The following is a 14,383-nucleotide window of genomic DNA, read 5'->3' as shown; positions in this document are numbered from 1 at the left end:
TCATTTGAGGTTTGCCTACTTTCAACTTCCAGTTATTGAACCATAATGTTTCTGTCTCTAAGGCTCAAGAGTCCTATACTATCAAGTTTTCTTTCCCCAAGAAGGTACTTATAGACTGCAATCATGTCATTCCCTTGCTAATCTAATTGGATTTAAAACTGTAGATCAGTCTTAAAAAACAAGCAATAAAAGGAGATTTATTAGATAACCCAACTGATCTCTAAGTCCCCAGCTCCTAGAGATCCACAAAGCTCTAACAAAACCAGCCAACTGACAGCTTGACTATTTTTCTGAATACTGCTTTAACAGAACATCCACTGAAACAGTCATAAACAATCCCTCCCAACATGAGGGCACAGGAATTGAACCATTTACATACTTGGTCTTTTGCTGACCAAACATTAAAAGCAATTGTTCAAACAATGACAACATTTTATCACTATGTCAGGAAAGAAAGACAGATAGTACCCCTTCCAATCTTTTTATTAACTCTTCAGATTTTCTGTCTTCATTGTGTTTCCTGTATATGTATAACAACAATAAAACAAAATAAAAGCAAGACAATAGCCACTGCATGAAAAATTCTAGAGCACGTAAGCAGCTTCCTTATAGCACGTTAGGTCATTTCCTTCAGAGACATTTTATCTAACCCTTTTAAAAATTAGTTAAACTAATACTGTACTCTCCTGAGCCAAGTAATAACAAAAGCCCTTTTTAGTAAAACACTTGGTCAGGGAATTGGTAATAAGCTAACCAACCTTTCACTCCAGATCACTGGCTTAAAACCAAGCCTTGCTTGATCGTGCCTAGAAGGCTCTGCTACGTGATAAAAGTCTGATGCTCTGTGGAAAGTAAGAGGCGATACAGTCAAGCTCTTGGCAAGGTATTGCCCATCTCACACTGGCACTCTTATCAACCAGAAGTTTCATCAGAAAATACATATATCCTCTGCAACAGAATCACTGGCTTATCTGGGAGGAAGATCCTGCCTTTGATGAATTTGAAAGTATTTCTTGAGCCAACACTCCTCCCTCAAAAATACAGGCTTAAGACCTAATGGCAAGGGGTATTTATGATCTGTTCGTACCACGTACCAAGCGGTACGCTCTGCCCCATCACTATTCTTACGTGTTCCAATCTGACTGTTACCACTATTCACTATTATTTTAAACAGAGGACTTCAACCTCCCATCAAGGGCACTGTCCTCTAATTATTTTTAAATTGTTTTCACTCAATTACTGCAGCAAAAGGCCCCTAACAAAGCCATCACCCTCATGCTGCTGAAACACCATCAGCACTCTTAGCAGCAAACAGCAAGAGACAAGCACGAAGCCAACACAACATTTTAGTATTGATTTCTCTAAGAAATTTAAATCCCGCAGGGCATAAACATCAATTTAATCTGTATGCAACTACAAAATGGCCTCACTCACAGTGTTCCTCATTTCAGCCAAAACACTGCTACAACTGGCATAGAAACATGCTTAGCGGTGAAGGCAAAGGCGACTGATGGAGCAAGTACCCCAACGTTCCTGATAATTCATAAGTTTTGGAGACTACGATCACAGAAGCCAGTCAAAGACAACCACCAGCAGAAAAACCTGTCTCATAGCCTGACACAAAGCCATCCCCAGAGTGTCCCAAGGACCAGTGGCATCTAGCCTTGCCAAACCAGAGCCACTCCAGCCGCCAATGGACCAACACTTTGCTGTGAAGTGACAGCCTCACGCCTTGCCTTCAGGTTTCTGTGCCTCCGCATGACAACATGAACGATGAAACACAACTGCTCCATGTTATACTAATTCATATTTTCTAAGCTCCCCTCGCTCCACCAGACTGCCTTCCTTGCAGACAAAGCCACACATTATTGCTACCTTAAACCTGCTGAAAAGAGCATCAGAAGAAAACACCACCCAAAGAAAAAGTAAATTTGGCACCTTGGAGTTTGCCCTCATGTAATCTTAGACTAAGTTCTTCAGAAGATAAAAGTTCCCCCTCTAACCACTGAGAAGTCAGGCCCAGCATGCTCTGACATTTCCCTTTTTTTCCTAGCACTGCAGGACTGCTGTTTTGTTTAAGAATGCATCCCATTGTATATCCAATCAGAAAGATGTACTTTCACACATTTGAAACACTGGTAACATGTAGCACTTAAGGAGAACCCTGGCTCATTCTTACACCAGCACAAAGCCATGGGCATGCCTGTGTCACCCCAGCCAGCACTTAAGCACCAAGTATAGTCAGTAGAATTCAGGGCACCAACATTATTTGCAAGTGATGGATTTATGTATGTAAGAAACTGTAAATTACATAATAAACACAGACACAGGATTTTATGGACAAAGCTTGCGCCTGTAAAACGTGGCACCTTCTATCCATCTTCCCCTGCTGATGACAGTTAGGTGGCAGAATCAGGTTCCTAAAGGTATAAATGTGACACGAACAGCACATCAGGCAACCAGAGTGCTATGAACTCACTGATAGCCACAACAACCTGAAGGTAGAAAGCCCTGTCCAAAGACTTCAACAGCTTCAACACAGACCCCACCCCACATAAGCAGCCTACCTACAAGGCAGGATTTATTAATTGCTGCTGCAGTCCCACAAAAGCTTATTTAACACAACTCTGCACACACCTGACCCAGTATGTATAGACTTAGTGCTCAGATTACCATTGACATGAAGGTTTCTACGCTGTAGACCAGCAAGTCAATAGATATTTAAATGATCATGTGTGTGATCTCCACTAGAACCCCTACCTGTGTGCTGTTTTCCTTCAGTGTACATAACATACATCATGGCAAGATTTACTTCACCCATCAGTGCGCAGAGGGGTAGATTTTGCTCCCAAGAATAGTAAGTTTTGTGGGTCTTCATCAGTACAGCTTCACTAGGTCCAAGCGAGGACCACTGCAACATTCTCCACTCAGTGTCAATTTTAGGATGAACTTTAGGATTGCTTGGTCAGAAATAGAAGCAACTCTGAAGTGATCATCGAGATTATTAAAGTATATACTGGCAGATCAGTCTGAACCACTGACAGCTTTATAGCTGCTGTGATCACCTGTGTCACTGAGCTGCAGACCCTATCATTTCTCTATGAAGGTACCATGGTTTTGACTTCAGAGAGTCCCCAAACCATGCAGCAAGCATGTCTGTATGACCAGCATGTGAACTCCAGTTGTGAGTTTGGCTTTCAAAAGGGGATGGCTGCAAGCAGAAGGAAGTGACAAAACAGAAGGTGTTTACGATACAATCAAAATTCAGGAAAATAAAGGCAGAACAGCAAACCTTCACCTTATCTGCATGAATCTCTGAATCAGAGGATGTAAACAACAGGGACAGACCAAACTTCACTTGTTTGTTTCTAGATCACAACGCTCTATCCACGCCTTAAGCACATAAGCAAAACAGGATACAGGGTGTTACTGAATGATTTCCCCTGAAATCTGATTGAGAAAGATTAGAGCAATTAGAACAGAGTGACACACACTTTTAAAACCCTTAAATCACGATTAATATAAGGTTTAACTTTTCTCCTAAGGATCATCTGGTGACCCTGTGCCATTTTCAAAACAAGGCTGACACAGCCATCCCAGCCTTAAAGAAGAAAATCATGAGACAGAATCCCCTGCCCTCTACTGGCACACCAGCCGCACTGAAACCCGTGCACATGCCTGCAGGCAAGCACAAACAGCACCTGAAAAGCTGGTTTAAGGGTTTTTTTAAACTACTGTTTGTAATTTATATAAGATCTATAATGTACCAGACACATCAAACTGGGAACAAAACCTCACATATAAAACACTCTTTCAGCATCATTGCACTTCTTCCAGCAATGCTAGCTAGACCAAGGATTCAAAATACTGCTCCTAGCAAGATAATATATTCATTAACTGAAAGTAAATTCTAAGGGATTATCTAATGTTTGTCATGTTCACAGTGCATAACCAAGAACTCTGTATGACAGATTTTTATTTATTTATTTTTACAAAATTCTCTTCCACATACGCTGCTGCTTTTCAGATTACAGCCATCCAAACTGCATTTGGACCAAGAATAGAGAGGCAGGTTCATGACTGCCAAAATGATTTTCCAGAACCTTGGTGCCAGAGCTAGGAAAATTCTTACCCAGGTTTCTGACTTGTTTGCACCACTGAGATGGCACCACACAAACCTCAGAACACCATAGCAAAGCGTTTGTTGTGACTGACCGTGTCACTTCAATTTCTGTTACAGATCAATTTAAACGGTGTCATTATATAACTTTCCAAATCTTGTGAGCAGTTATTACTGTATTCTCCCATTAGTGTAAACAACAACAACAAAAAACCCCAAGATTTACACTGCTGTGATTATATTTCTGAATGTAAATCAGCTTGATTCCTGGAAAAATCAAAGTACGTTCCCCACGTAGACAAGGCCTAAAAGGAATTGAATAAAAACAAGGGTTCCGACTGTATATTTCATCCAAAAGATAAATAAGCTTTTAAATCACATTAAAAACAAAAAAAGCAGCCTGAAATACAGCAGCTATTAAACAAGAGAAAGTCTGGCAATACCAGAGTAATTCCCACAATGCTCATCCATACCCTGAAACACATTCAGAACACACCCTGTTTTCAGAGCTGTCACACAACAAATGCAGATGTAAGCCTGCCATCACTACACAAATAACAGAATATGACATTTAAATAATACTACTAAGGAAAAGTGGAAGATGCATACAGCCTACACTACATACAGCAGTTCTTCTTTAAAGCAACTCATCTGTTAGTTACCAAATAGCTAAAAGACCCTTGGGATGCAACAAAACAAAAGCATACAAGGTTCCAAGGAATGTACAGGAACACAATGCAATCACACCCACCTCCTTTTTACTGTAGGCATCTATAGCATTAAAAAAACACAACAACAACAAAAAAAAGCTTATTAAGCCACGTCCTAAAACTAGTTAGGTCTTTGACTGCCCTACTTAGCCTAAATGTATTTACAGATAATTTCTACCCATTTGTTTCTGTGTCAGAGTTGTCCAATACCTTATATAGTTCTTCTCGCACTCTGGTGTTTGTCTAATGCCTGACATGTACAGACTGCAAAAGTAGCCTCTCCAGCCATGAGCTCTCTAGGCTATATAAGCCTAGCTTTTGGTGCAGCAGAATCTAAGAATGAAGGATAAACAGGTATTTTAAACACGATCTATTTGAATCTCTGCTTGTCTCCATAAATAACCTCCCCAAATAAATAGGGTTTCAAGTATATAAGAAAATATATAACAGGAAAACCTTTACAGTGTAAATTTATGAGGCAGTGTTGCCAAGCTTTGTGATTTGTTCCAGTATCTCTATATTTTCTCAACTTTCATCTCATGGAGTTCTCTCTTAAAAATAAAAAATAAAAAAATTCTATCCTTCATGATTATGGATAAAAGCCTGGAAGTAGGAGTCAAGCAATGGCTTGTAAAGGAGGAGGTCAGGATGTAAATAAAACCAATATAATTTTAAAAAATAAAACATTGTTTAAAAACCTTCAAGATTAGTTAATTCAGTATTTGTTAAGATGCCACTGGCTGATACACTGACAGAAAACGCCAGTAATACATCTTATCAACTTGCCTGTATTCTTTTTGTAGAATTGGACAACTAGTAATGATCTGATCCCACTTCTGTAGGTAAAATACTGGCTGACTTTGTTGTTCCACTGTGCTAAAAACTATTCATATTATAAATTCTAGGAAGCAGGATTTCTTGCTTTCTAAATCACAAGACAGGGAAAGGCGTTCTGCTTTATTAACACAAAACTGAGGTAAAGGGCAAGTGACCAGCTTATGGCAGATCCAGGAACTGAACATAGATTTCAGATTTTCTGAGTTACAGTCTTGTGCTTTAGGCAGAAGGCTGGTCTTCTTTTCACTTAACAAGCTATCGAAGCCCAAACTCTTATTTAAAAATTGACAGTGCAGCTCGGTAACAATGAAACAGCAAGAATACTTGAAAAAGAAGTCATCTTAAAGTTAAAACACTGGTCCTTCTAAAGTTAACATCTGCAAAAACTTGCCCCCAACACACCGTCAAAAATTTTTCCAAGAGCCTAATTTAGAATTCATACCAGTTTCTGTATCCATCAGGCAGGACAAGAATCACAATACTGACATTACTGTTGGGACTCCTATCTTTGTGTTTGATCTCTAGTGCCATTCGTTCTGCAGCTTTTCATCATACTTACTGACTTTATATCCCAGCTTTTCAGCATGAATCCTCTTGGCCATGAACTGCCCTTCAATCAGTGCTCGAATTTCCACCTCCTTTGGAAAGTCTGAAACCTGTATCAAAGAGGGAATACATTAAGTTAACAAGCACCTTACACAGTATACATGCCAAGCTGGAGACTGGTTAAAAACGCAAGACAGATTTATAGTTGACTATCCTTGTCTTCACCCTGAAGTCTGCTTTCAACTAGGCCCAGTTCTTCACTCATACGCACAAGATGGACCTAAAGACTCATGACAGAGAACACAACCCATAACCTCAGTGCTGTTGGCAAACCCATCAATGCACAATGGGAAAAGGTTCTACTGCAAGTTGTAAACTCTCCTCTATGCATTTTCCAGCATCAAATTTGCTTAGGAATCAATATCTCAAAAATATAAAACTAAAGCAAGTAGATAAAATTCAGATGCATTAAGCAGTGTCACAAAAATTTAAATCTATTTCTGTCTGCACAAAAGTGAAACCATGTAATCTTTTCATTAATTTATTTAGTTTCCATACATAAAATTTTTCTGTCCTTTCGTCAACCAGAATATAAGAAAGGCAACAGAATTAGGAAAATATTGAACTACAAACAAATACAAAGAATCTTCCACAAAAAGTTTAATTTTCCCATGCACTACAGAAAGTGCCTACAACTTGTAGAACAGCGAGAATTGATTAAGCATTCATTTAAACAGCAAACATTTAAGAGACTAGTGCTACACTGCAAACACAAGATAGTATCAATCTCTGTTCACCTAGATGAGGTCTAATCGACTGGGAGTCATGACTGATCAAAGACATCTCTTGAGTTTCAGTACCACCCAGAAAGCCAGATTGTTTAAGCCAGGTTTAAACAACAACCATTCCTCAAAAAAAAAAAGATACAAAGAACTTTCTTTTCCATAACCTAATTTCTATTTTAATTCCAACTGTACTTGAGCCTGTGCTTACTTACATACCACTATGTAGCTTGTAGGTTACTCCAACACATGCAGGACAGCAAAATGAGGTCTTTACTTTGCATCCACATTTAGTGCAAGATAAAAGGCAAAATATTATAGCCCAGAGTTTCAACACATCCTTATCTGTGTGTCTGAAACTTAGAAGATGGGGACTAAGTCATGTAAGTGTACTAAGCTCTCAATAAGCTTAAAGTTAATCCTGTTTCAAAACCAGTGTTGGTTTCAGTAAATCCACATTTTCCAGTAAAGGAAATATTTCCACAAAAAAATACCATATAAGTTCTAGTTCAGACTTTGCACTGTAGATATTCTCAAGCTACAGACCAAATACTTCCTTATGAAAATCATCCCAGGGACTTGCATCGATAAATGAAACTTGAAACCAAGTATCTCAGACAAAACAAAAAAGATGATGGCAAAGATTTCAAGCCTTGACCTCCTTCAAGGTTTGAGACATTAACTAGATTATTACTACCTTTTGGTTGTCTCTGTTGAATCTGTGAATCCCAACTGCTTCAGGAATAATTTCCATCACATCAAAGTAGAAACCTGCATCAAGGAACATTAACAGTGTCATGTTTGCTCCTAGCCCAAAGTTGAAATCTTATTTCAGCACATAGCTAAAATGATAATAAATGTTTATCACATATTTGGAAAGACATTTGAGTCACCACACAGCCTGTTTCTTAACCAATTTCAGTCCACACATTTATTGAATTTAGCTACTTTCAGTTTACAACAATATGGATTTAAGCATGTCTGGTTTTATGCATCCAAACAATATAATAAGCAACAAGCCTACAAAAGAGCACATATCCACCAGAACACACACACAAGCAAGAGTAGATAATATATAACACATCCTAGAAATAGTTTCAGTAGGTCATATGCAAGGGTGAAAGAAAAAAACAAAACAGAAAAAATGGTTAAGTTAGTAAGAAGAGTACAGGAATACTGGAACACTTCATGCACTGGATTAGATTTCATGAGCTTATTAGAGAACATCAGATATTTTAAGTCATGAAGCAGAGCTGGTCTCTGAATAGTTTTGATGAGATCTGAAGAAATGCAGTAATGGTTTGTAGACAGCTAGACAAAAAGTGTGAAAAAGATTTCTTTCGTGTTGATGGCAAGAAGGGTTGGTCAGAAAAGATATTCAAGAAAGGAGACCAAAAAAAAGAAAATAAGGACAGAAAAACTCAACAGAATAGCTACGAAACTAAGGAGAGTTTCTAAGGTTCAGACCTGGGAACAAGAGTGTGCTGCCCTAGGAGCCCTACGATTATTAGCCAAAAAAACCCCAAAACAGTACCGTGCTTTAGCACACATAACCTTTTTAGTTTAACATTCCAAAAACCTGCCAGTAAGCAACACTGTGGGTTACAGATCTGCAGGCCCTGCCTGGAGGATGTATGTCCCACAATTTCTTTTCTGACCCTGCTGCCACCTTGAACCTGGCAGATGAGGTCTCCAGGTAAACTTGCTGGTTTTATTAGCCTTCTCAGGTACCTCCCAGACACAACAGGACCCCCATCCCAGTCACTCCTCCTCCTTCCCTATTTGCTACCCCTGTTACTCTCATTATCCCAACCTCACCTTAGCAGCTGCCTCTGCCCATCTCCAAACCTCTGCAGGGGCATCTTCTCACACAAGAGGGAGTGCAGGGAACAAGTGATACAAGGAAAGGTGCCTAACCAGTTACTTCTTTGCTCTGCTTCCCTCAGGAACTCAGATTGTGGACATTACTGTATTTTTACATGTATACCCAGAGGTTATCCAAGCATACAGGTTATTAACGATGACTTTCACAAAACACCCATTTTACAGAGGATTGAGATATCCAAGTGAATATATTACAATACAAATTTTTAAACTTTAAGGCAGTGTCCTGGTATCCTTCAAATTAGTAACAATATTTTCATCAACTTCCAATTTTTTTAATACTGTCTAAAGTGGCTGACTTCTGAGTTTTGGAATAACTTCTACCCATTTTCTGAAACACCTGAATTGATTTGTCTTCTAGTGAAAAGAGATTCCTGGTCATTTTAATACCCCACAGAGATTGGATTTGACAGAAAACATAACAGAGCTTCTGAAAATTAAAAACCAGTGCTAACCTCACAGTGTCAAGAAACTATCTTAAATTCACTTTCCTAAAGAGTGAAGTCTTCTATAGCTTAAATATCTACATTTAAAAACTTTGCTACCTACAGTTCTTAAATTCATTTTATGGATATCAATTCAGATCTAGGATGATGGTGATGATTTCAAATCCAGCTCTGCAATGGTTAAATTTTAATCTTGATTACACATATGCTCACTTTTCAATAACTTAATTCAGAGCTATATACTACACTTGCAGAATGTTAAACCGTACAAAAGAAAATAATATAAAACTTAAATACATGGGTTTATGTATATTATTTCAAAATATTTCCTTCATCATCATTTTTTTTCATTTCATTCACTTACCATAATGTGGGGAAAAAACAGGGATGAAAAAACTCTTCTGACATACATTGGGGAAAATGCAGGAAATCTGGGTATCATTTGACATTACTGCTTTGTTCACATGCGTGAACAAGATTCTAACAACTGAGAAAGAAATAATATGGAGCTATTTAATTCACTTGGTTTGAGTCTTCAGAAAAAGAAACAAACTTTAATGAAAGCCTCCTTCAGAAATTACTAGTTTTAAACATTCTACAGCTAAGATGCTAACACCCTTTCAATGACCAAAAGAGCTCCATAAATATAATTTTCTTAGTGAATATTGAAGGAAAATACTATCATGACACTTAGCCTGCCAACAGAGCATTTCTAAGTACACATTAGGAATTTCCCTTGCTCTGGTTAACTTAATTCTTGGCCTTTATCATGACCCAAGTAAAAAATTGGTACAACACCCATTCAAGTATGTGTCTAAGCAACCCCTGGAACTCCCAAGCCCTGCTAAGGCTCTCACCCAAGTTTCCATTGTTTCCAGCAACAGTAGATGATAAGGCTTTAGAGAATTCATCCCAGGAGCCTGAAGCACAATCATCTCTGATCCTCTCTCTCATCAGAGAGCCGTTCTTAAAACTGAAACACACAAACATACCATATGCATTTCCCAAAACATTTGGCTCTAGATTTTTAAAGCAATTTGTTGTTTTACTCCATATTGGTGTTTATTGTATCAGCTGAATTAAGCTGGGCAAGCTAAAAGATACAATCACTTCTTCATTATGGAAAGAGATAGAGACGGAGAAAACTAGGTAAGAAAGAAAACAAATATTACAGGACACGTTGAGGAATGCAGTGCACAGATGTTGGTATACATCTCTCCAATGAGTCAGCTTAGATCCACTCTAGCAGGCCACACTAAACCCCGGCTAGCTCTGAACAGCTAAGACATCTCCTCTGACACAGCACTAAAAAGCTCACTCTGAGATGACTCTGCAAGGAGAAGCAAGAGTGTCTCTACATTGCATTCATGATTTCAGGAGCACGGTACCGGTATGGAGCCAGCTTGGGTCCAAAAGGACTTAGGAGGTCTAGCTCCTTGCCAGGATCTGGCAAAGGAAAGCACCACAGCTGCATCTGCACGGTTGAGGTCCAGAGCCAGTAAACCATGCTGTAAAATAGGCATCTGTTCAGTGTTTATAGTCTTTGCACCCTTTATGCAGTCACCTCCTTTGCCATCTCTGTGAATATAACACTCCTGCAAAATACTGCCGCATTGGACTCGGACCCAGAGGAAAGCAGTTTGAATACTCTCCAGCACGGAGTTATCAGAGCAACTCAGCAGGAAAGGCAGAGAAATATCCAGAAAGATGGCAAGGAAATTACTGAACTTGCTCAGTAGCAGCAGCTGAAATTACTGCAGTTTTCTGTACAAATACTCTGCCTGGCAGCTCAGGCACTCTTTTTTTACTAACTGAGGGTCCCCTATTAACTCTAATATTCTAGAAATAAAGGGGCATTGGTGCAAAAGGGGCAGTGTCATCAGGGCAGAAATGGCTAGGCAGGAAGAACAGGAACTATTTATATCTGCATGGCTACAGAAATATCTTGTGTTCTGAAAGGCAGGTTTGGCCTTCTGCACATGTTAAGCTGCAGTAAAAGAATGGCAGTATAACAGTTATTCAGAAAAATGCCTCAGCGTCTCCTTTCCTATTACAAACAGGTTGCTTATATAGCTCTTTTGCACAGCAAAAGTGGGAAAAAATTGGGTAAAAGAGAAACCTGAATGCAAAACTTACTTTAAAAAAAAAAAAACAAACCAACCAACTGCTGGGAAATCATACTATGAAACTCAGTAACTTGCAGTTGACATCATGCTTTTGAACTCAACTTCATGAACACTGTTTCCCCTGTCATTCACAGCCTCCTATTACTGTACAGGTAAGACTCAACATTACAGTTAAAAGGCAGATTTGAGCTTTGCTGAAGTTTTGAGTTTCGAGCACCTACAATCCAGGGGACTTAGACACAAAATTTATCTGCATATTACTTGTAAATATTTGCCTAAACCCTATGACCTGTTTTGGAAGTTTTTACCCTGAATACAGTGACTCAGTGAGGGAAAACATAGCTTCAGGCCACCTTTCCACCTACTTGGCTGGCGAGGGGCCAAATAATTCCTGAATCACAGCAGCCAAAAGCTACCATGAGGATCATTCTCTCAGATGGGTTTCTTGAGATCTCAGTGTTTTCCACATGCACAGCCTAATATATCCCTGAACTGCACTGACTAAACTCTTCTCTGAAAAGGCAATCTTCACCTGCCCCATTATGTCCCCTGTGGACCACTAGAAGAGCACAGAAGTTATACAGCCTGGTCAAGCTTCTGACATTTCACATTATTGTATTTCAGAAGATTGTTATTCCTGTATATTAAATGTATTACCTTAGATGCATAGTGAACTGGCTCTATGTATACGTAAAAATAATTTCAGCTTTTTATTGCCATGAGAATTTATCCTCCACAACTCTGCAGTTTCAGTTACTCAAATTAAACAATAGGAATACTATAATGTTGATGCAAATATTTCAGCAGTAAATTGCCATATAACGTACAGAATGCTGAATGTTCTATTCATTATCATTTTGCAAAAGAAATAAAAACCACTAACATAGAGAAAGAAATGTATATTATTGATCCCAGATGAACAAAAAGAAATGATATTACCATAGAAGTGCCATATATGTTTGAGAATCAACAGGATTGCAGAGTATATGACCTTCTAAGGCAGGAGTTGGTTCTTGGATCCACAGAAACAATGTGTCACTCGTGCCAAGGCTAATCTGGAGGGGGAAAAAAAAAAAAATAATTGAAGCATTATCACAATGTGCATGGGAAGCAATACAGAAATTAAATTAAAACCATTTGTTATTACCACTAATTGTTTTTAAATTACACATTAAGGCAATTGGATTCATGTTGAAGCTAGCTCTGACTTAGGTTGTCACGCCAGTGAAATACATACTAGATAGAGACTTAGGTTTTAATGTCTGGAGCATTAGTTAAAAATACTCACAAGAGTTTACTTAAAATCTTTCAGGCAGCTTACAGATAGAAACAAAACAAGCGCGAATCCAATAAACAGAAAAATCAACACTAGCAGATAAATTTAACTGATAACCTACACCTATTTTACATTTCATATATTTCATTTATTCAGGGATATGGACAGTTTTCAGGACTATGTTTTGACTTACTGCAATATCTCCTTCTTGAAGTCTCATCCCTGCCAATGATGCTGAAAGCAAAAAGTCAGAATACCAGAAAAAAGTCACTTTTTTGACTCAGCCATACCATGTTGTATGAGACATCATAATACATCGTGCTCACCATCTCAAAGTACAATATAAATGGCAAATATGCTCATGATGGCCTTGGCCTATACACTGTAAAAGACAGGCAAAGCATTTGGGTGAGGGAGTGATTTTTAACAAAATCAAAATGCTCAAGACAAAAGACTGCGGAACTTCATGATTATCTAATGTTTTATGTATTCAAGTTTTAAATACAGTGGACCCTTACTTAACAACACACTTCAAAGGAGAAACTCCCACTTAGATCAGACTACTCACATATTTATTGGACTAAGCTAGATTTGAATCTCTCGAAGAAAAACTGGACTTTTGGGAAATGCAGAGTTTAACCATCTCCCGGAATATGAATGTAAAATATACCATGATGAAGCCTCCATCTTTATTCAAACCTGCACATGTTACTCTAATACGGATAAGTATTTTTCACAGTCTTGAGAAACAGACAAATTTGCTCTATACTAAAACAGTCTCCAGATTCAAAAAAACTGACCCTAAATTAACACCTTCCCTTATACTGAGATCTATCAGTCTAACAAAAGGGCAGCTCTAATTCTTAGAGAAATCCTATGAGGTCCATCTCCACCTTTTTCCTTGAAAAGATATACAGCAATTTTTTAACTCATATTTTCTAAGTTAAAAGGTTAGCAGTTCATAGTGAGAATAGTTTCTTAGGGGCAGGCAAACCAAAACTGAAGTTATCAAGAGGCAAATGAAATCACCTCTAATTACTAGGCAAAAGAGAATTCATTTGTCATACCCAGCCTATCCAAGATGTCTATATTTCAGAAGAACCAGTGATGGAAGGCTGTTGGAAAAAGGTATTAATGCTGATAAACACGATGTTCTTTCACTGTATAGGGAGTATCTGAGAACCTATGAAATCGATTTAGAATTTTAGTACATACATAATCATATTCACTGAATCTTACACATTTAATCACCTCACCTGGATTGTCTCCTGTAAATGCTACTATTTTACAGTCTTGGCTAAACCCATAACGCTGACTATAATATGGAGAAATGGGCCCCTAAGGAAAGAAAGAAAAAAAGAGGAAAAAAAGCTGAAAAAAATGGAAAGTAATCTTGCAATGTATGACATAACGAGTTGTTACATAGAACTGAAAAACCCCAGAGCAGCTACAATAATCACTTCTGTGTATTTAAGGTATGAATGAATACTTTAAAGATTTTTAGCTTAATTTTTTTTGTTGTTTAGAACCTCACAGAAATACCCTCTGATTAGATTTTGAAATAGGTTAAGTAAATAGTAGCATTTTAGCTTTGGGTCCTTCTCCAGTTATTCACATCAAGTAACATGAACACATCCATCTGTTTTGCACACATAC

General features: G+C 38.2%; 1 protein-coding gene across 8 annotated transcripts in view; it reads right to left on the bottom strand.

The window, feature by feature from the left end:
- The window catches only part of XYLB (xylulokinase), a 100,236-nt gene that overhangs the window by 54,214 nt on the left and 31,639 nt on the right, over positions 1-14,383 (bottom strand). For 7 of the 8 annotated variants that reach the window (XM_030008658.2, XM_030008652.2, XM_030008657.2 and 4 more), the window contains 6 exons: positions 13,984-14,065; positions 12,921-12,961; positions 12,391-12,506; positions 10,183-10,298; positions 7,693-7,766; positions 6,227-6,323 (listed from right to left, as the gene is read on the bottom strand). In XM_030008658.2, coding sequence (XP_029864518.1) covers positions 6,227-6,323; positions 7,693-7,766; positions 10,183-10,298; positions 12,391-12,506; positions 12,921-12,961; positions 13,984-14,065 — 526 coding nt within the window. Of the gene's footprint in view, positions 1-5,089; positions 5,164-6,226; positions 6,324-7,692; positions 7,767-10,182; positions 10,299-12,390; positions 12,507-12,920; positions 12,962-13,983; positions 14,066-14,383 lie in introns of those variants that run through there. The other variant, XM_041122429.1, reaches the window with a different exon arrangement.

The sequence above is a fragment of the Aquila chrysaetos genome, chromosome 3 (assembly GCF_900496995.4).
Source record: "Aquila chrysaetos chrysaetos chromosome 3, bAquChr1.4, whole genome shotgun sequence".
Taxonomy (NCBI): Eukaryota; Metazoa; Chordata; class Aves; order Accipitriformes; family Accipitridae; genus Aquila; species Aquila chrysaetos.
This window is presented reverse-complemented; position numbering and strand designations above follow the sequence as displayed.